The sequence below is a fragment of the Leucopleurus acutus genome, assembly GCF_964270905.1.
Source record: "Leucopleurus acutus genome assembly, chromosome: 16".
NCBI classification, from domain to species: domain Eukaryota; kingdom Metazoa; phylum Chordata; class Mammalia; order Artiodactyla; family Delphinidae; genus Leucopleurus; species Leucopleurus acutus.
In genome coordinates this window covers 5,896,726-5,917,757 of record NC_139158.1, presented here as the reverse complement: position 1 = coordinate 5,917,757, position 21,032 = coordinate 5,896,726, and the positions used below count along the sequence as shown (strand labels likewise).

The 21,032-nt window shown below is 42.6% G+C and overlaps 1 protein-coding gene across 1 annotated transcript in view; it reads left to right on the top strand.

The window, feature by feature from the left end:
- Nucleotides 1-21,032, top strand: part of KPNA7 (karyopherin subunit alpha 7) — a gene marked incomplete at both ends in the record, with an annotated part of 33,446 nt that overhangs the window by 9,374 nt on the left and 3,040 nt on the right. Inside the window, 7 exons of the mRNA XM_082856829.1 lie at nucleotides 6,375-6,457; nucleotides 6,887-7,155; nucleotides 8,542-8,624; nucleotides 10,917-11,180; nucleotides 13,072-13,305; nucleotides 14,810-14,992; nucleotides 18,801-18,947. Coding sequence (XP_082712955.1) covers nucleotides 6,375-6,457; nucleotides 6,887-7,155; nucleotides 8,542-8,624; nucleotides 10,917-11,180; nucleotides 13,072-13,305; nucleotides 14,810-14,992; nucleotides 18,801-18,947 — 1,263 coding nt within the window. The remainder of the gene's footprint in view (nucleotides 1-6,374; nucleotides 6,458-6,886; nucleotides 7,156-8,541; nucleotides 8,625-10,916; nucleotides 11,181-13,071; nucleotides 13,306-14,809; nucleotides 14,993-18,800; nucleotides 18,948-21,032) is intronic.

The window sequence follows — 21,032 nt, the reverse complement described above, 5'->3', positions numbered from 1 at the left end:
TAGCTTTGTAGTATAGTCTGAAGTCAGGGAGTCTGATTCCTCCAGCTTCGCTTTTTTCCCTCAAGACTGCTTTGGCTATTCAGGGTCTTTTGTGTCTCCATACAAATTTTAAGATTTTTTGTTCTAGTTCTGTAAAAAATGCCATTGGTAATTTGATAGGGAGTGCATTGAATCTGTAGATTGCTTTTGGTAGTATAGTCATTTTCACAATATTGATTCTTCCAATCCAAGAACATGGTATATCTCTCCATCTGTTGGTATCATCTTTAATTTCTTTCATCAGTGTCTTATAGTTTTCTGCATACAGGTCTTTTGTCTCCCTAGGTAGGTTTATTCCTGGGTATTTTATTCTTTTTGTTGCAATGGTAAATGGGAGTGTTTCCTTAATTTCTCTTTCAGATTTTTCATCATTAGTATACAGGAATGCAAGAGATTTCTGTGCATTAATTTTGTATCCTGCAACTTTACCAAATTCATTGATTAGCTCTGGTAGTTTTCTGGTGGCATCTTTAGGATTCTCTATGTATAGTATCATGTCACCTGCAAACAGTGACAGTTTTACTTCTTTTCCAATTTGTATTCCTTTTATTTCTTTTTATTCTATGATTGCTGTGGCTAGGACTTCCAAAACTATGTTGAATAATAGTGGTGAGAGTGAACATGCTTGTCTTGTTCCTGATCTTAGCGGAAATGCTTTCAGTTTTTCACCATTGAGAATGATGTTTGCTGTGGGTTTGTCATATATGGCCTTTATTATGTTGAGGTAGGTTCCTTCTATGCCAACTTTCTGGAGAGTTTTTATCATAAATGGGTGTTGAATTTTGTCAAAAGCTTTTTCTGCATCTATTGAGATGATCATATGGTTTTTAGTCTTCAATTTGTTAGTATGGTGTATCACATTGATTGATTTGCATATATTGAAGAATCCTTGAATCCCTGGATAAATCCCACTTGATCATGGTATATGATCCTTTTAATGTGTTATTGGATTCTGTTTGCTAGTATTTTGTTGAGGATTTTTGCATCTATATTTGCATCTATATTCATCAGTGATATTGGTCTGTAATTTTCTTTTTTTGTAGTATCTTTGTCTGGTTTTGGTATCAGGGTGATGGTGGCCTCATAGAATGAGTTTGGGAGTGTTCCTTCCTCTGTAATTTTTTGGAAGAGTTTGAGAAGGATAGGTGTTAGCTCTTCTCTAAATGTTTGATAGGATTCACCTGTAAAGCCATCTGGTCCTGGACTTTTGTTTGTTGGAAGATATTTAACTACAGTTTCAATTTCATTACTTGTGATTGGTCTGTTCATATTTTCTATTTCTTCCTGGTTCAGTCTTGGAAGGTTATACCTTTCTAAGAATTTGTCCATTTTTCCAGGTTGTCCATTTTATTGGCATAGAGTTGCTTGTAGTAGTCTCTTAGGATGCTTTGTATTTCTGCGGTGTCTGTTGTAACTTCTCCTTTTTCATTTCTAATTTTATTGATTTGAGTCCTCTCCCTCTTTTACTTGATGAATCTGGCTAATTGTTTATCAATTTTGTTTATCTTCTCAAAGAACCAGCTTTTAGTTTTATTGATCTTTGCTATTGTTTTCTTTGTTTCTATTTAATTTATTTCTGCTCTGATCTTTATGATTTCTTTTCTTCTGCTAACTTTGAGTTTTGTTTGTTTTTCTTTCTCTAGTTCTTCAGGTGTAAGGTTAGATCGTTTATTTGCGATTTTTCTTGTTTCTTGAGGTAGACTTGTATAGCTATAAACTTCCCTCTTAGAGCTGTTTTTGCTGCGTCCCATAGGTTTTGGATCGTCGTGTTTTCATTGTCATTTGTCTCTAGGTATTTTTTGATTTCCTCTTTGATTTCTTCAGTGATCTCTTGGTTATTTAGTAATGTATTGTTTAACCTCCATGTGTTTGTGTTTTATACATTTTTTTCCTTGTAATTCACTTCTAATCTCATAGTGTTGTGGTCAGAAAAGATGCTTGATATGATTTCAATTTTCTTAAATTTACTGAGGCTTGATTTGTGACCCAAGATGTGATCTATCCTGGAGAATGTTCCACGTGCACTTGAGAAGAAAGTGTAATCTGCTTTTTTGGATGGAATGTCCTATAAATATCAGCTAAATCTATGTGGTCTATTGTGTCATTTAAAGCTTGTGTTTCCTTATTAATTTTCTGTTTGGATGATCTGTCCATTGGTGTAAGTGAGGTGTTAAAGTCCCCCACTATTATTGTGTTACTGTCGATTTCCTCTTTTATAGCTCTTAGCAGTTGCCTTATGTATTGAGGTGCTCCTATGTTGGGTGCATATATATTTATAATTGTTATATCTTCTTGGATTGATCCCTTGATCATTATGTAGTGTCCTTCCTTGTCTCTTGCAACATTCTTTATTTTAAAGTCTATTTTATCTGATATGCGTATTGCTACTCCAGCTTTCTTTTGATTTCCATTTGCATGGAATATCTTTTTCCATCCCCTCACTTTCAGTCTGTATGTGTCCCTAGGTCTGAAGTGGGTCTCTTGTAGTCAGCATATATATGGGTCTTGTTTTTGTATCCATTCAGCAAGCCTGTGTCTTTTGGTTGGAGCATTTAATCCATTTATGTTTAAGGTAATTATCGATATGTATGTTCCTATTATCATTTTCTTAACTGTTTTGGGGGTTTTTTTGTAGGTCCTTTTCTTCTCTTGTTTTTCCCACTTAGAGAAGTTCCTTTAGCATTTGTTGTAGAGCTGGTTTGGTGGTGCTGAATTCTCTTAGCTTTTGCTTGTCTGTAAAGCTTTTGATGTCTCCATCGAATCTGAATGAGATCCTTGCTGGGTAGAGTAATCTTGGTTGTAGGTTCTTACCTTTCATCACTTAAAGTATATCATTCCACTCCCTTCTGGCTTGTAGAGTTTCTGCTGAGAAATCAGCTGTTAACCTTATGGGAGTTCCCTTGTATGTTATTTGTCGTTTTTCCCTTGCTGCTTTCAATAGTTTTTCTTTGTCTTTAATTTTTGCCAATTTGATTACTATGTGTCTCGGCGTGTTTCTCCTTGGGTTTATCCTGTATGGGTCTCTCTGCGCTTTCCTGGACCTGGGTGGCTATTTCCTTTCCTATGTTCTGGACGTTTTCAACTATAATCTCTTCAGATATTTTCTTGGGTCCTTTCTCTCTCTCTCTTCTCCTTCTGGGACCCCTATACTGCGAATGTTGTTGCATTTAGTGTTGTTCCAGAGGTCTCTGAGGCTGTCTTCCTTTCTTTTCATTCTTTTTTCTTTATTCTTTATTCTTTATTTCTATTTCTTTATTCTTTATTCTTTATTCTTTATTCTTTCTTTTTTCTTTATTCTTTATTTCTATTTCTTTATTCACAGCAGTGAATTCCACCATTCTGTCTTCCAGGTCACTTATCCGTTCTTCTGCCTCAGTTATTCTGCTATTGATTCCTTCTAGTGTAGTTTTCATTTCAGTTATTGTATTGTTCATCTCTGTTTGTTTGTTCTTTAATTCTTCTAGGTCTTTGTTAAATATTTCATGCATCTTCTCAATCTTTGCCTCCATTCTTTTTCCAAGGTCCTGGATCATCTTCACTATCATTATTCTGAATTCTTTTTCTGGAAGGTTGCCTATCTCCACTTCATTTAGTTGTTTTTCTCGGGTTTTATCTTGTTCCTTCATCTGGTACATAGCCCTCTGCCTTTTCATCTTGTCTGTCTTTCTGTGAATGTGGTTTTTGTTCCACAGGCTGCAGGATTGTAGTTCTTCTTGCTTCTGCTGTCTGCCTGCTGTTGGATGAGGCTATCTACTATACTGTCTTTTTTTTTTTCGGTACACGGGCCTCTCACTGTTGTGGCCTCTCCCATTGCCGGAGCACAGGCTCTGGATGTGCAGGCTCAGCAGCCATGGCTCACGGGCCCAGCCGCTCCACGGCATGTGGGATCTTCCCGGACCAGGGCACGAACCCATATTCCCTGCATCGGCAGGCGGACTCTCAACCACTGCGCCACCAGGGAAGCCCTATACTGTCTTTTATATTTACCATTATATTTGCCTTTCTGGTGTTGCTGGTTTCTTCATGTCTTTGGTTATTATCTAGTTTCTAGTACCCGAAGAACTCTCTTCTTGTAGAGTGAGTTTGCTGACAATGAATTCTCTCAGGTTTATCTGAGAATGTCTTAATTTCTCCATTTTATTATAATTTGCCATGTATAGAATTCTAGCTTGACAAACTTGCTCTCAGCATTTTAAATATGTCATTTATGCTTTCTGGGGATAAATCAGCTCTTGATCTTGTTGAGGACTTGTGTATGGTGAGTTGCTTCTCTTTTCCTGATTTCAAATTTCTCTTTTTGTTTTTGGCTTCCAACATTTTATGATGTGTCTGAGTGTGGATCTCTTGGAGTTTTTCCTGTTTGAAGTTCATTAAGCTTCTCAGAGGTGCAGATTAATTTCTTCATCAAATTTGCAATGTTTTTGGAAATCATTTCTTCAAATATACTTTCTGCCCCTTTCTCTCTCTTTTCCATTCTATTATGCATATGCTGTTGATCTGTAAGGCTGTGTTAAGTTTAATCTTCATTTGTTTTTTAATAAAAAACACAGTCTTTATTTCCCTCAAAGGGGGTGCACTATTCCTGGAAGTACAGTAATACCTGGGTCAATGCATGGAGTGGATGGAGCAAAGTTCTATTCCATCTCCTAGTTCCAAAAATCCCATTTAATATATTGTCCTTGGATAGAGGGTGTGTCAGAAATTAAAGTGATAGGAATAGCTACTATTCTTGCTTCTTAGCCTTTTGGCTAAGATCAATTCATTCTTTTTTTCCCTCATGCTGCTTAATCTCAATGGACCCATCTTTAAGTTCACTGATGATTTGTTCTGTGTCTAAGACATCATTCTTATGTCTCTAAGACATCATTCTTAGACTTTCCTTTAGTTCTTTAGACATGCTTTCGTTTAGTTCTTTGAACATATTTAAAGTCTTTGTCTAGTAAGTCCAGTGTCTGGGCTCCTCAGGGACAGTTTCTGTTAATTGCCTTGTTTTTTGCTTGTATACGTGTATACTTTGAATGTCTTGTAATTTCTTTAACAACTAGTCATTTAAAATAATGTGGCAACTTTGGATATAAAACCTGCCCCCCCACCCCTTGCCCAGGGTTTGTTGTTGTTGCTCATTGTTTGTTCGTCCAGTGACTTTTGAGTTGATTTTGTAAAGTTTGTATTCTTTGTCATGTGTAGGCACTGAATTCTCTGCTCAGTTAGCTTAGTGGTCAGCTAATGATTGGACAGAGATTTCCTTACACACTTGGAAGCAAAAATTCACCCAGTCTTTGCCAAGGCATTCTGTGTGCATGTTGGGGCATGCCTTCAACATTCAACGGGGAAGTTGACAATGCTGCCTTAAACCTTCACTTCCTGCTTGCACAGAGCCTCAAAGTCAGCCAGAGGTGAGACCTCAGGGTCTTCTCCATTTTCTATGAGCATGTGCAACGGTTCTATAGAGGCATGTGACCTTCTAGATTTTCAGGAACACGTTGGAGTTCTCAAAGCCCCAATGAACATCTCATTCCCAGCTTTGCCTTTTAAGTTTTTTGGTTAGTCTATTGTTTGCCCCCAACTGTTATCTGACCCCCCCACCCCCCACCCCAAGCAGCTGTGAAGTTGAACCACTTCCTCTAACGGTTTTTAACAAATACCTACAGGGAAAAGACTTTTTGCATTGTGTGAGCTCTGAGTCAAATAAAATAGAATCTTACAAATGGGATCTCCCAGGAAACCACGAGAAGCATCGAATAATAATAATTCTCTGGGAATGAGGCTTTAAGGGAGCACCAACCTGTTCTGCCTCCTCCAGTGGCTGCTGGGCTGTTGGTTTTCAAAGCTACCACAGAGCTGGGGGAGGAGTGGGAATAAGGCAAGGCAAAATGCCATAAGCCTTGCTGTTCTTACTGAGATTTAGACATTTTTCTTGAATAAACCCTTTTCAGCTTGAATAAAACAAATTGCTGCAAACCTTTGGTCAGTTTCCAGAGTTCTAAAAAAGTTGATTCTATTTTTCAGGTTTCTTGTTGCTTTTCTGGAGGAGAGAATTTTGAGGTCCTTGTTCTCCCATTTTTGCTGCCACCCACTAGCATGTTCTTACTGCATGGGATAAAAAGGTGCTGGGGATCCAAGTGATGATAGGAATTACCTATCCCCCAGAGCATGGAGAGTGTCCCACAAATCAGTGAGACCACCAAATGTTCTTCCTTCCCCTAATACAGACCAGCATACACATTGAGACATAGTGTTCAAGCCAGCTTCTTCTAATCAGATAGATGGCTAGACTAGATGACCTGTGGTTCCTTTTGGCAGAGACTCTGACTTGAATGTATGTCTCCTTGCAGGTCAGCCTCACCCTGCAAGAAATAATCAATGGTGTCAATGCCTCAGATCCAGAACTCTGTTTCCAGGCCACCCAGGCAGCCAGGTATCATCAAACAGACTTGTATTATTGACAGATGCATAGCTAGACATGGGTTCCAGCAGCCTATTTGGTTTCTTGGCAGTGGCAAAATGCCCACACAATATAAGAAAAGGCCGGTCCATCCAAAAGTGAGATGAAATTGCTCCTCTACACTGTCCTTGAGAACAACTTAAGATACACAAGTGTGGTCAGAGATGAATGGCTTAATTTAAATTGGCCTCAACAGGAATGGCGGCTCATAGATAATAACTAAAGGGAAAAATATTGCTTCATCACTGCAGAGTGCTACAGGCTGAACTCTAGGATATGAAGGAGCTCTGGCCCAGGGGTTTGTTTCATTTGATAGTTAGGAATGCCAAGAACATCCATAAAGGAGGTTCTTCTTACCTGCCTCACAGGACATGTTCTTGTCTTTTCTCTTACACTGTGAAGGAAAATGCTGTCCCGGGAAAAGAACCCTCCTCTGAAGCTGATTGTTGATGCAGGGCTCATTCCCAGGCTGGTGGAGTTCCTGAAGTCATCCCTTCATCCCCGCTTGCAGCTCGAGGCAGCCTGGGCTCTGACCAATATTGCCTCCGGTACTTCGGAGCTGACTCGTGCTGTCGTGGACGGAGGGGCCATCCAGCCCTTGGTTGAGCTCCTGTCTTCCCCTCATATGACTGTGTGTGAACAGGCAGTGTGGGCCCTTGGTAATATAGCAGGTGAGCCTCTCCCCTTGGTGGGGGGCAGGGGGCAAAGAAAATGGTAGGCCTTGTGAGTGGCATGCGATGGGAATTCTTTGGGTAGTATTGTAGATCAGACATTTTAAGTATAAATACCTAGCAATGCTGGGAAGAGTAGAACGGGCCTTTCCGAAATTCAGAGTCAAGTTCAGAGACCAAAAATTGAAGCTGAAGCTAGAAGGCATGGTATGTTCTGAAGCTCCAGGCTGCCTAGGGACACCTGCCAAGACTGGGGTCCTACAGCCTCAGGGCTTAGTGGCTTCAGGAACAAAAGACAAGTCTTTGGCTCATGCAATGTGGGGATTTTATGACAGACCCTTACATCACCCAGTACCCTAAAAGAATTCTACCTTCAGTGAAAGTTGCCCAGGGAATACACACGAAAATGTCTGCTTAGTTTAGGATAAAAGTCTCCCCTGAAAATGCAATCCTAAGACTGGCCTCATGGATTTGGGACTGGATACTGTATTCCCTGCATGGTCTGGGAAAACACAAGCTGGGGAGTGAGTGCTGTCAGGTTAGGAACTCCAGGATCCCTGGCTGAATATAAATGTGACGCTCTCTGGGGGAAACAAACTCAGTCGGGCCCCTCAGGATTTTGACAAATTAAGATCAGCCAAATATTAGCAATTTCAAGTTCAGAAAGTCAACAATCCACTATGACTGGGTCAGCAGAAGCAAACAATGGGATTAGACCTCCAAGGACTTCAGAGGATGGAATTAGCAAACACAGAATATAAAATAAGTCTATTTTTTAAAAGCTTGCAGAAATAAAGCAACTATTACAGAGATTTCGTCTCTCATTTTGCTTAGTGCAGTAAGGAACAGGCAAAATCGGGTGGTGTAGTATAACTTATACCTTGCCTGATGATTGAAGAATTACAGGCTGAGACGTCTAGGGTCTAAAATTGGTATTCTAGCCAAAGTAGCAGAAAACTGATGGCTAGAATCTGTCCATCTCCCAGACTTTGTTCTGAGTTGCATTTGGAAGTTACTGCCCCATGTCAAAGCCTTCTGGGAAGACAATTTGGTCCATAGTGGCCTTTGTCTCCTGAGAACCATGCTGTGAGATGCCACCAGCATTTAGAGCGCACTGCCTGGGCCCAGTTGGCTGGCTCCTTGATGGGTCCAGAGACTCTGCTTATAGCAATCCCTGCTGTGTGGTGCCTGATTTCCACATCAGGCCATCTATTCAACCAACATGTCAGAGACCCAGGGTCTAGTTCATGGCTATACTATCTACTTGCCCAACCTAGGAATGAGTTTTGGCCTCTCCCCCTTTGCAGAGACTTGTGAAGAATTACTCACCCACCCCAGGACTCTCTCTGTTCCCTCTTTGAGTGTCATGTTCTTGTCTATTTGTAGGTGATGGACCAAAATTCAGAGACGACGTTATCTTGAGTGATGCCATTCCACATCTGCTGACCCTGGTTTCATCAAGTATACCAGTGAATGTCTTTTTTAAATTAATTTTATTTATTCACTTATTTATTTGGCTGCATCGGGTCTTAGTTGCGGCATGCGGGCTCTTTGTTGCGGTGCGCAGGCTTCTCTCTAGTTGTGGTGCATGGGGTCAGTAGGTGCAGCGTGCGGCTCAGTTGCCCCGTGACATGTGGGATCTTAGTTCACTGACCAGGGATTGAACCCGCGTCCCCTGCATTGGAAGGCAGATTCTTAACCACTGGACCACCAGGGAGGTCCCCAGTGAGTGTCTTTTTAATGAGGTAACCTAGTTAGGTAACAGGTTCCCAAAGTTGGGAAATGGGGTATGTAATTCCAAATCAATGCTAGGCCATGTTGTTGCTGCCCGGCCCCCCTAACAATAGTAATTATGAACAAGGCCTAGGACTGAATATTACTTTGGGTAGAAGTTGATCCAAATTTGTCCTCAAGGGCAGTAGTGCTGATCTTTCTTTGCGGGCGGCGCTGGGGATTAGAAGAGACCCATTCAAGTTTTTCTAAGCTTACAATCCTGCAAAAGTAGATGACTGAGCTCTCTGTTCCAGGGGTACAGACAGAATTAGCGGCTCACCAGGTCTGTTCCTGGGTAATAAATAGGGTCTAGGTTGGAAGCTTAGGGTCCAAGTTGATTGCTGTGGCAACACTAGAGGACTCCCTGGGTTAGGAGTGGAATTTGGGTTCTAGATTTGCCTCAAACAAAAGTGAAGAGAAGGCAGCTTCCAAAAGTCAAGGGAATAGATGCCCTGCCTTCAAGGTGAGAGAGACCTGATATGGTTGAACCGGAAAAAGGCTGGCATGACCAAGGGAGCTTGCAAGGAGAGAGCAATATAAGATGACAAGTAGGGCGAGGGACTTAGACATCATCTTGGTGGCAAAAGGAAGGCTTTGGAGGGTTTCAAGGCAGGAAGTAAAGTGGCCTGATTTTCCAGAAAGACCATTCTGGCTGCTTGCTATAGGATTATAGCAGAGGGAGATGGAGAAGCAGATGGATTGCTGGGTTGCTGCTGTGATGGGCATAGAAGGGGGAGACAGAAAGAAGTGAGGATGCCCTCGGGTTTCAGGTTAGTTTGTTTAGAGCACTGTCCTCCTAGAGATGTGGGGAGGATAGAGGGAAGAAGGAACTGGAGCCTTAGTTGTACCTATTAAGTTGAAGCCAGTGAGAGGCATCACTGCAGCAACAACAGGTAGATAGATATGCAGGTCTATCTAGATGATTGTGCATGTATGTGTCATCCAGCTGGGCAAGGTCAGCCAGAGCAGGGATCAGCCAATCTAACCTGGCCAACTGCTTGTTTTTTTAAATAAAGTTTTACTTATTTGAAATTTGAAATAAAGTTTTACTTATTTACAGCCACACCCATTCATTTACATACATATTGTCTGTGGCTTTTGCAGTGTTAGAGGGCAGAATGGATAAGTTGCAACAGAGACCACGTGGCCTGCAAAGTTGAAAAACTTTAGTATCTGGCCTTTTACAGAAAAAGTTGGCTGACCTCTGCTCTAGAGTGTGAGGAAAACCAAGACCAAGTCCTGAGGGCTCTGAAATTCAGAACTCAGTAGGACCTGCTAAGAAGAATGAGGAGAAACAGCCCATTTGGCAGTACAACACCAGGCTTGGTGTCACAGATGGCAAAAAGAGCTTTTTCAAAAAGCTTGGATTTGGTGACTTGGAAGGAGCTGATTTCATCACTAACTCCAAAGAAGTAGGGGAAGAAACCAGACTAGAAGGGGTAGAAGAAGAAGATAGACAGTGAATACGGATGCCTGCTTGAGGATGGATTCTGAAAAATAGAAGTGGGGTGATGGCTGGAGAGGCACCAAGGGTAGGGGTTGAATGTCGCAGAGTGTGTTTCTATACTGGTGGGACTGATCCAGAGGAGAGAGGTGATCCTGGGGATGGATGGGAAGACTGATCTTCAAATAGAAGGTCAAAAACGTGGTTAGGACATGTTGGTAGAGTTCATAGGCTGGTGGGAAGACCAAGTAACTCCTGCTGATCTTTGTTTCATCAATGAGAAATGAAATTAGGTCATCAATCGAGTCAAGTGGGGAAGGGCATTTTGAAGAATATAAGGAAACCTCCATCTGACGTTTGCATATAAAACAAAGCTCATTCTTTGCGTTCCTCCTATACTTATTACCTAGAATAAATTCCTGTTTGAAGCTCAAAGGCTTGGGTTCATGCGGGTCGATCCTATTGATCAAAGATGGTCAGGACACATTGCCATTGGTGTTTTCCTTCTTTGCACCCCTTGCTGGAGACAGTCTCCTCGTTACAGGTCACATTCCTGCGGAACATCACGTGGACCTTGTCCAACCTGTGCCGGAACAAGAACCCATACCCTTCTGATCACGCAGTGAAGCAGATGTTGCCCACCCTCTTCCACCTCCTGTGGCACCCAGATGAAGAGGTTCTCTCGGACACCTGCTGGGCTCTGTCCTACCTCACCGACGGCTGTGATACACGCATCGGCCAAGTGGTGGACACGGGGGTCCTGCCCAGGCTGGTTGAGCTCATGAGCAGCTCAGAACTCAATGTCTTGGTAAGTGTCCCGGGTCGTGTCGGTCTCTGTAGGAGCCTTCAGATTAGAGTCTGTGGGTCATCGTCACTCGAGCAGGTTCTGTTCTCTCCCACCCCCAAGCCTTCCCCAGCTGACATTCATCCTTTACCTGGAACAAAGCTGTTCATCTGCATTTCCCTGGTCTCTGCTACTCTGTAGCCAAAGACTTGAATCGACTTTGATCCAAAATCCTAGTGGGTATTCAGTGACTTACTTTTTCTTGGTCTGATAACTAGAAAAGATAGAAGAGCACCAATTAAAATTGCTTATAATCCCTCCACCCAGTGAACTATTCTCTTGTGGCCTTTCATTCTACTGGTCTATGCATGTAGACATTAACAAGTTGGTGTGCATGTTTGTGTGTCTGTGTGTGTGTTTTAACGTGAAGCTCGTAACATTTGAATTTCTTACTCAAGTATAAAAGATAATTCCCCCTTATCCTCTCCCCAGCTGGTTCTCTTAGACTACTTCAGATATAGGTGAAAAGTAAGTAAAACCAAGGTCAAATACTTGACTCTGAGACATATGTCACTTACATAATATACTTCTTGAAAATGTAGTTTGAAGCATGGGTACCCCTTTTGATTTCTATGCCTAATATTGTATATTATGCAGTCTTAGCCATCATCTGTTCTGAGATGAGGGTAGCATTCCTCAGAAGTCAAGGTTAGTTTGGGGATAGTGCCGGGATCATGGAAGGTGTGAAGACAACATCTTCAAGAAGTTGTTCATCGTGGGGGCTTGGGGCCCAGCTGCGGCAGTCCTGGCAAGGCTGTGATTGGCCTATGGCACTTCTAACATCTCTCACTCGAGTAGCAGATACCTAGCATGATAGGCTAGGAAAACTCTAGAACTGTTGATGGGCTGTGCTGGGGCTGCCACTACCATGCAGAGAAACCAAAATAAATCCACAGTCAGCCCTCCTAGGACACTTGTCTTAAGCCCAATCATAGACCCATCCTGGGGACCTTCAAGGTTATTGAGAGAAGCTTTATGAATACACCAAAACAAAAAGGCCACTGAGATTTCACTAGCTCTAATAACATATACAACAGAAACTTTTTTTTTTAAATGAGGTTAATTATAGGGACCAGCCTCATTCCCAAAGTGGTTTGTGGTTGTTGACTATTTATTTATTTAAATTTATTTATTTATTTATTTATATTTTATTTTTGGCTGCATTAGGTCTTTGTTGCTTCGCGCGAGTTTTCTCTAGTTGCGGCGAGGGGGGCTACTCTTGGTTGCGGTGCGTGAGCTTCTCATTGCGGTGGCTTCTCTTGTTGTGGAGCACAGGCTCTAGGCGCGTGGGCTTCAGTAGTTATGGCTCGCGGGCTCAGTAGCTGTGGCTCGCAGGCTCTAGAGTGCAGGCTCAGTAGTTGTGGCGCACTGGCTTAGTTGCTCCGCAGCATATGGGATCTTCCCACACTAGGGCTGGAACCTGTGTCCCCTGCATTGGCAGGTGGATTCTTAACCACTGTGCCACCAGGGAAGTCCCTACAACAGAAACTTGATACTCGTGCTAAATACAAATTCAGTAGAAATTATTACATTGTAAAGGCAACCATCAATTAACCAATTTTCCCAATGTAAGGATATGAAAAGGACAGCATCATTTGATAATCTATCTCTTGACCTCTATACCACTTGAGCTGGAACTACTGGGGGGCTAGTGAGTACCTTTAAACTATGTAAACAGCCATGGATGCACAGAATTAATAAGGATCGTGGATATAATCATTGTTCACAGGCTTCCAGAAAACCATCAGCACAGCACGATGGATGTTTGGGAGGGCACGGAGCTTGGTGCAATGGTCACCTTCCACGGTGATGAATTCGTGGTACTTGGTGACACTTTCTCACCTTGTTCTTCCAGACCCCCTCTCTGCGCACTGTGGGGAACATTGTCACAGGGACGGACCACCAGACCCAGCTGGCCCTGGACGCAGGCATCCTAGCTGTGCTGCCCCAGCTCCTCACACACCCCCGCTCCTCCATCCAGAAGGAGGCAGCCTGGGCCCTAAGCAACGTGGCCGCGGGGCCCCGCCAGCACATCCAGCAGCTGATCGCTTGCGGTGTGCTGCCTCCCTTGGTGGCTGTTCTAGAAAACGTAAGTGGCCCACGTGACAAAAGATTACTCTCCAGCGGGCCCTGTGTTGAACTTCTTTAGCTCTTCAGAGGCAGGCTGAGAGGCAAAACTAATTGAGATCATGACGAACCTATGAAACATTAAGTTTCCTAACTCTCCCTGAAAAAAAGAAAGGGGCATCCCATTTTGAACAATCCATTAAAAATTTAGAAGACTCAGCAAGAATTGGCCAGTGAAAAGGTGATCCCACAGCTCAAATGCCCAGAGGAATCTTGAGCTGGTAAATACTGGTTCATCTCTAGCGTTAAAAGAATGTGCCATCTACTCTCCTTGGCAAAAAGGGATGAGGTTTGGCTTGGTTTTGTTTTAGGAGGAAAAACGTATCGGGTTACAGTGATATTATACACTGAAGACTTTGCAGTGTAACAATCACATTGATGAAAGGGGTAATATATATAGAAAATACAGATATAACAGTAGAAATACAATAAAGCTTCCTTCTTCCTCCTGATTCCCACTTCCTTTCCCCAGGACAATTACGAGGGTCAGCATTTCTTTTTGTCACCTTTTAGTGGATGAGCTATGTTTAAACCGTCGACTTGTGAAACAAGTCAGGAGTGGTGACCTGGGGTTGCGGACAGAGGTTACTGAGTAGGATGGGGAAAAGGAGGCACTGGCCGTGTCCTGCTCTCAGGTTGGCTGGTGGGTTCCCAGGTGTGCATTAGGTACAAAAAGGTAGCCCAGGTTTGCTACCCAAATCATGGCGTCTTCCAGTCTATCGGACACTTCCTATCCTGCTGTGAGTCTGTACGTATTCTAATCAGAAATATCTAGTCAGAATCAAGGAGTAATCTTTTTTCAAACTGTACCTTTTGAACTATAGCTTGCTTGGAGCCATACGTTTTTTGTTTTGGTTTGGTTTTTTGGTGTTTTTTTTTTTTAACTTTGTTTTAAACTGAGTCAGTTTTCCCCAGCCATAAAATGGGAATAACTCCTCCTTCAAAGGGATAGAAGGATCTGTGATAAATGACTCCCTTCTCTGTGGGCCAAGTGCTTTTTATAAATGTAAATGATGCATTGAGTGATATTTCAGTGGCTTTCCTCTGTCCCCTCCAGACTGTGTGCTCAACTTTGTAGCTCTGGAGCTTCTTGTCCAAAGTTTTACTGGAGCAGAAAGACTAGAAATGTAGCCATGGGTCACTATAACCTAAAATCCCTAATTTGTATTGATTGGGTAATGTTGGTTCTCTTTTTCCGATAACCTGACTTAAGAAAGTGAGTCTGTTTGAATTTAGAACCTCCCTCTAAGACCCCACATGAGTCTGCCTTTCCTCCTCCTTGGCTTCTCAAAGATGCTGTCTTCTGCTCAAAAACTAAAGGCAGGTTGCCAAGGGATTCTGTGTAAATTGCACATATAGTCCTGGGAATTAGGTAGTCCAGCCTACCTAGAAATTGAACCATGTTTGCATCACTGTATTTAAATTCTTCAGGATCTGTCAAGAATGGAAATGTTCTCTCTCTGCAGGGAGAATTTAAAGTCCAGAAAGAGGCTGTCTGGACAGTGGCTAACTTCACAACTGGGGGCACCGTGGACCAGTTGATCCAGCTTGTCCAGGCTGGAGTCCTGGAGCCACTAATAAATCTTCTCACCATCCCAGACACCAAAATTGTTCTCATCATTCTCGACATCCTCTTTTTTATCCTCCAGGTGAGCTGTTCTGAACAGGTGGGTTTCTAAATAGCAGTCTCTAAATTAAGATGTTTAATTTGGTCCTTAAAACCTAACTAGGGGCTTCCCTGGTGGCGCAGTGGTTGAGAGTCCGCCTGCCAATGCAGGGGACACGGGTTCGTGCCCCGGTGCGGGAAGATCCCACATGCCACGGAGCGGCTGGGCCCATGAGCCATGGCTGCTGAGCCTGCGCATCTGTAGCCTGTGCTCCGCAATGGGAGAGGCCACAGTGGTGAGAGGCCCGCATACCACACACACAAAAAACAAACAAAAACAAAAAACCTAACTAGGATTCTCTTTTCCTCTCTACTTCCTCACCCCCTCCCTTTGTCCACACATCTTGTGGATGACAAGACAAGAGGCCTTTCAAAGACGGTCCATCATCTTCATTTTCTCAGATAAGTGTTTGTGTGCCCAGCACTGTTTTAGATGTTCAGGAAATGACAAAGCAAAGTCCTTGTTCTATAGAGCTTTTGTATTAGTGGGGAGGGGAACAGACATCAGATAGAGAGTTACGGGTAAAATATATCTGATAGAGGGGTAGTTACTGATGGCCCAGAGTGGAGAGGGGATGGTGATCTCTTGTATGTAGTAGTTAGGAGAAACTTCACTGAGGAAGGACATTTGAGCAAAGACCTGAAAGAAGTGAGTCCTGTGGATACCTGGGAAAGAGCACTCTAGGTGAAGGAAACCTTAAAAAGCAAGGAGGGGGGTGTGGCCAGAGCAGAACAAAGGGATGAAAGGTGGTGGGAAACAGGCTCAAGGGACCCAGGGGCCAGATCACGGAAGGTCTGTGAGAACGTGGACTTGCTCTGAGTGAGAAGGAGAAACCAATCAAAGGTCTGAAGCAAGGAAAAAAATAGTCAATGAGCCACGTGGCTGGCTCTTTTGGAAGACTGAAACATAGAATATACTTGAAGGAAGCAGCAGGACGTTAGCGATGATAGATCTCGAGGGACCATACTAGAGTTCCTTTTCCATTCGGCTATGTGGCTGGGAAAATGGACTACAAAGCCTTGAATTAGAATTCTAGAAAAGTCTTATTTCTGAAATGTAAGTTAAGCCAATATTTACATACTATTTGCGTCGGTTGTATACTGAACAACAAATTACTCCTTGGTGGCTTAAAACAAGCATTTATTATCTCACATGGTTTCTGGGGTTAGGAATCTGGAGGCAGCATAGTTGGATGGTTCTGGCTCAGGGTCTTTCATGAAGTTCAAGATGGAAACTGGGGCTGCAGTTTCATCTGAAGGCTCGGTGGAGGCTGGAGGATCAGCTTCCAAGATGACTCACTCACATGCCTAGAAAGTTATTCTTACCACATGGATTCCCTGGGACTGCTTGAGTGCCCTCGCATCATGGCAACTGGCTTGCCCTGAAGCAAGTGACCTTAGAAAGCAAAGTGGAAGCCCCAATGTCTTTTATGACCTGTGAAGGAGGTTATTTCAACAGCATCCTATTGGTTACACAGATCAGTCCATTTCAACATGGGAGGGGGCTACACAGGGGCATAAATACCCAGAGGCTGGGATCATCTCAGGCCATCGTGGGGACTGGCAATATTCATTTGGTTAAGGTCTTTTTATATGTGACTAAGCCATTTGAAAAGTTTCAAAGTAACACCGGAGGACTCCTTTTATTTATTTTTATTTATTTATTTTTGGCTGTGCTGGGTCTTCATTGCTGCGCACAGGCTTTCTCTAGTTGCGGCTACTCTTCGTTGTGGTGCATGGGCTTCTCATCACGGTGGCTTCTCTTGTTGCAGAGCACGGGCTCTAGGCGCGAGAGCTTCAGTAATTGTATCACATGGGCTCAGTAGTTGCGGCACACGGGCCCCAGAGCATGTGGACTTCAGTAGTTGCGGCTTGGGGGCTCAGTAGTTGCGACTTGGGGGCTCTAGAGCACTGGCTTAATAGTTGTGGTACATGGGCTTAGTTGCTCCGTGGCATGTGGGACCTTCCCGGACCAGAGCTCAAACCTGTGTCTCCTGCATTGGCAGGCAGATGCTTAACCACTGGACCACCAGGGAAGTCCCCAGAGGACTCCTTTTAAAAGCTCACTTAAAGCATCCTTTTCATGTAACAGTCCTGGAAAGAACTGACCTGAGTCAAGAACAGATTGGAAACAGCCCAATTAGACGCTTAGACTTTGAGCAAATCACAGACACAGAGTACCCACTTGGCAGCCAGAGGCGAAGTTGGACATAAAAAAGTGTGAAAGCACACTTGGGGGGCTATAGAAATTTAAGTTCATCTCATTCATTTGAATTAAACACTTGGGATATTTTTTCTTGGGAGAGTCTGGGCAAATCCCATCTGATGGACCAGTGAAGCCCCTATATCAGATAGTGGCACGTGGGACACTGAAAAAAATCAAGATGAGATAGAAAACAGTTTCAAGTGGGCAGCAGAGTGCAGTTGTGGTTCTCTGAGGTAACTTGGGGGCCATCTGCTGTTCTGTCAAAGTCCAGAATCCTTCTCCAGGGCTCCTACTGCCCTGGGGCATCCCCCACTTCCCAGTTTTCTTGGAGGCTCACGTAGCACAATGGTTCTTACCTCCATTTTTTCACTGAAAGCCAAGAGCTCATTTTGAATGTACAGATAGGACTAGAAGGTATCAAGGCTTAGATAAAAGTGAAAACTCTCATCAGATAAATTATGGCCTAAACAATATTTAATTTGATCCATAAGAAGGTTTGGGTTTTTTGTTCGTTTGTTTGTTTTTATTACTGTTCACAAAATAGTCAGCAGAACCCTATAGGATGCCAAAGTTGTTTCTTTCTCTCTCTCCACTTCCCCCAAATATTCTGTTTATCTGGACCACTCCCTTTTCTATAAATATGCAGCACTTATTCCCTCACAACTTTGTCCTTGCCATTCCTTCTCTTGGGGATGCTGTTACCCTGTGATGGACCCTGGCACCGTACTATCCATTAAGAACTCGATACTTTCCAAGCCTCTTGTACACATCTTCTTTCTATAAATTAAAACTCTGATCATTTATTATACTTTCTTTTTTTAATTAACTTTTTAATTGAAGTATAGATGATTTACAATGTGTTAATTTCTGCTGAACAGCAAAGTGATTCAGTTCTACAAATACATGCGTTCTTTTTTATATTCTTTTCCAATATGGTTTATCCCAGGATATTATACTTTCTATACTACACCAATTATTGTCTCCCCCGATAGTGTGAGTTATGAAAAGGCTTTCTCTAAATCCTACCTTTATTTCTAGTTTTGTGTTCCTTGCTCGTAGTATATGTACAAATGCTGAGTGAGTGAATACCCATGGATGAGAAATCCAATGATCAGCATTGGATGAAATCAAATCACATCATTTGTTTCCAGGGACCTCATTAGTTGCCATGGTGTGGCTTCTGTCACCCAGGGTCTCCTGCCCGACCCCTCAAGGCTTTCCAGGGAGTGCAGGGCCAGAACATCTGCATTTACATAGCATCACTTGAACATTCTTTTCTCTGTTTTTAAAGCAATCTCTATTAATTAGAAGGGAGATACCTACCAAATAGTGTTTAGTGATGGATATATAGATGATGGCATATTCAGAAAAAAAAATACTGTATTTTGTGCAATGAAGATAAACCTCAATAGACAGATGACAAATATCCAAAATGAGAGGAAGACAATGCAATTTTAAGTCAGTCTGGGAAAATAACACTACAACTGCCCATTCTGGAGTGGGTGGCTTTCATCCGATTCTGCTGAGGTGAAGCCCCACGTCCTAAGCGCTTTGGTGCAGAGTCTCACTCTTCTACGGCCCACAGGCAGCAGAGAAGATTTCTCAGAAGGAAAGCATGTGTCTGCTGATAGAAGGACTCGGTGGGATTGATAGAATTGAGGCTTTGCAACTTCACGAGAACCGTCAGATTGCCCTGACTGCTCTGAACATTACTGAGAGACACTTCTCTGAGGTAAGTGCCCAAACCTCCTGGGCAGGTGATCACCTGGCAGGTACCTGAGCTGTTCCTGGGATGTGGGTGATGGACAGGCGGACTTCTCTCATGACTTGGCCCTGAGCTTCTCCCCATCCATGTTATCCAGGCCACCTTTGAGTGGCAGCTTCCTGGCTCCTGGAAGCTGTTCTAGACCCATTAATCTCATAGAAGTTTGTCCTGCTGCCTCTGGTGTAGAATTTCACTCGTTTTTGTTTTTGTTTTCCCCTACTCGCCTCTCTTAGGGGAGGGAGAGGGGGAAGAAAGGAGTATGATGCTAAAGTGACTTTGTACTGAGAAATACAAACGATGAAGGCAGGCCCAGCTTTTGAACAAACTTTTTTGCTACTTACTGCATTTTGTCTCTTTCCAGAATATGTTGATTGGGAATGAACTCAACAAAAATCTCCCAGAATTCCTGCAGGAGCAGGGAATAATGATCAGAGAGCATTAGATACTTTTTAAAAGCTTTTTATTATAGTAAAACATATGTAACATAAAATTTACCTTGTAAATCTTTTTTTTTTTTTTAATTTTTGGCCACACCCCACAGCATGTGGGATCTTAGTTCCCTGACCAGGGATCACACCGCAGCCCCCGCACTGGAAGGCAGAGTCTTAATTACTAGACTGCTGGAGAAGTCCCTACCATGTAAATCATTTGTAAGTGTACAGTTCACTGACATTAGGTACATTTCACACTGTTGTGCAACCATCACCACGTTCCATCTCCAGAACTTTTCCAAATGAAAACTCTGTCCCCATTAAACAATAAATGCCCCGTTTCCCACCCCCCCACTCCCCGCCAGGCCCTGGTAACCACCATCTTACTTTCTGTCTCTGTGAATTTGACTACTAAGTGCCTCATAAGAGGAATTGTATGGTATTTGTCCTTTTGTGACAGGCTTTTTTCACTTAGCATAATGTCTTCAAGTTTCATCTGTGCTGTAGCATTTGTCAAAATTTCCCCCCTTAAGCCTAAATAATACTCTGTTGTACGGATATACTACATTTTGTTCATCTATTCACTGATGGACACTTGGGTTGTCCTTTTGGCTATTATGAATAATGCTGCTATGAATATGGGAGTACAGATATGTCCGAATTCCTCCTTTTATCTCTTTGGGGTAGATACCCAGAAGTGGAATTGTTGGATCATATGGTAATTTTGTTTTTCATTTTTGAGGAACCACCATATTGTTACCCATAGTGTATATACCATTTTACATCAACACACAGAGGTTCCCATTTTTCAACATCTTCACCAATGCTTGTTTTCTGTTTCTTTTTGTTGTTGTTTTGTTTGTTTGTTTTCTTGTGTTTTGTTTTTTGATCATAGCCATTTTAATGGGTATGAAGTGGTATCCCATTGTGGTTTTTCTCTTCCAGTTTTATTGAGATATAATTGACATAAAGCACTGTATAAGTTTAAGGTGTACAGCATAATGATTTGATGTACATACATCATGAAATGATTAGCACAATTAGTTTAGTGAACATCCATCATATCATAGGTATAAAATAAAAGAAATAAAAGGAAAAAATTTTTTTCCTTGTGATGAGAACTCTTAAGATTTACTCCAACAACTTTCGTATATAACATACAGCAGTGTATTTTTAATTAATTAATTAATTAATTAATGTATTTTTGGCTGCGTTGGGTCTTGTTGCTGCGCACAGGCTTTCTCTAGTTGTGGCGAGTGGGGGCTACTCTTTGTTGTGGTGCATGGTCTTCTCATTGTGGTGGCTTCTCTTGCTGCGGACCACGGGCTGTAGGTGCACGGGCTTCAGTAGTTGTGGCTTGTGAGCTCTAGAGCGCAGGCTCAGTAGTTGTGCACACAGGTTTAGTTGCTCTGCGGCATGTGGGATCTTCCTGGACCAGGGATCAAACCCGTGTCCCTTGCATTGGCAGGCAGATTCCCTTGCATTGTCAGGCAGATTCTTAACCACTGCACCACCAGGGAAGTCCCAGCAGTGTTAATTATATTACTTATGTTGCACATTACATCCCTAATAACCATTTATCTTATAACTAGAAGTTTTTACCCTTTGACTGCCTTCATCA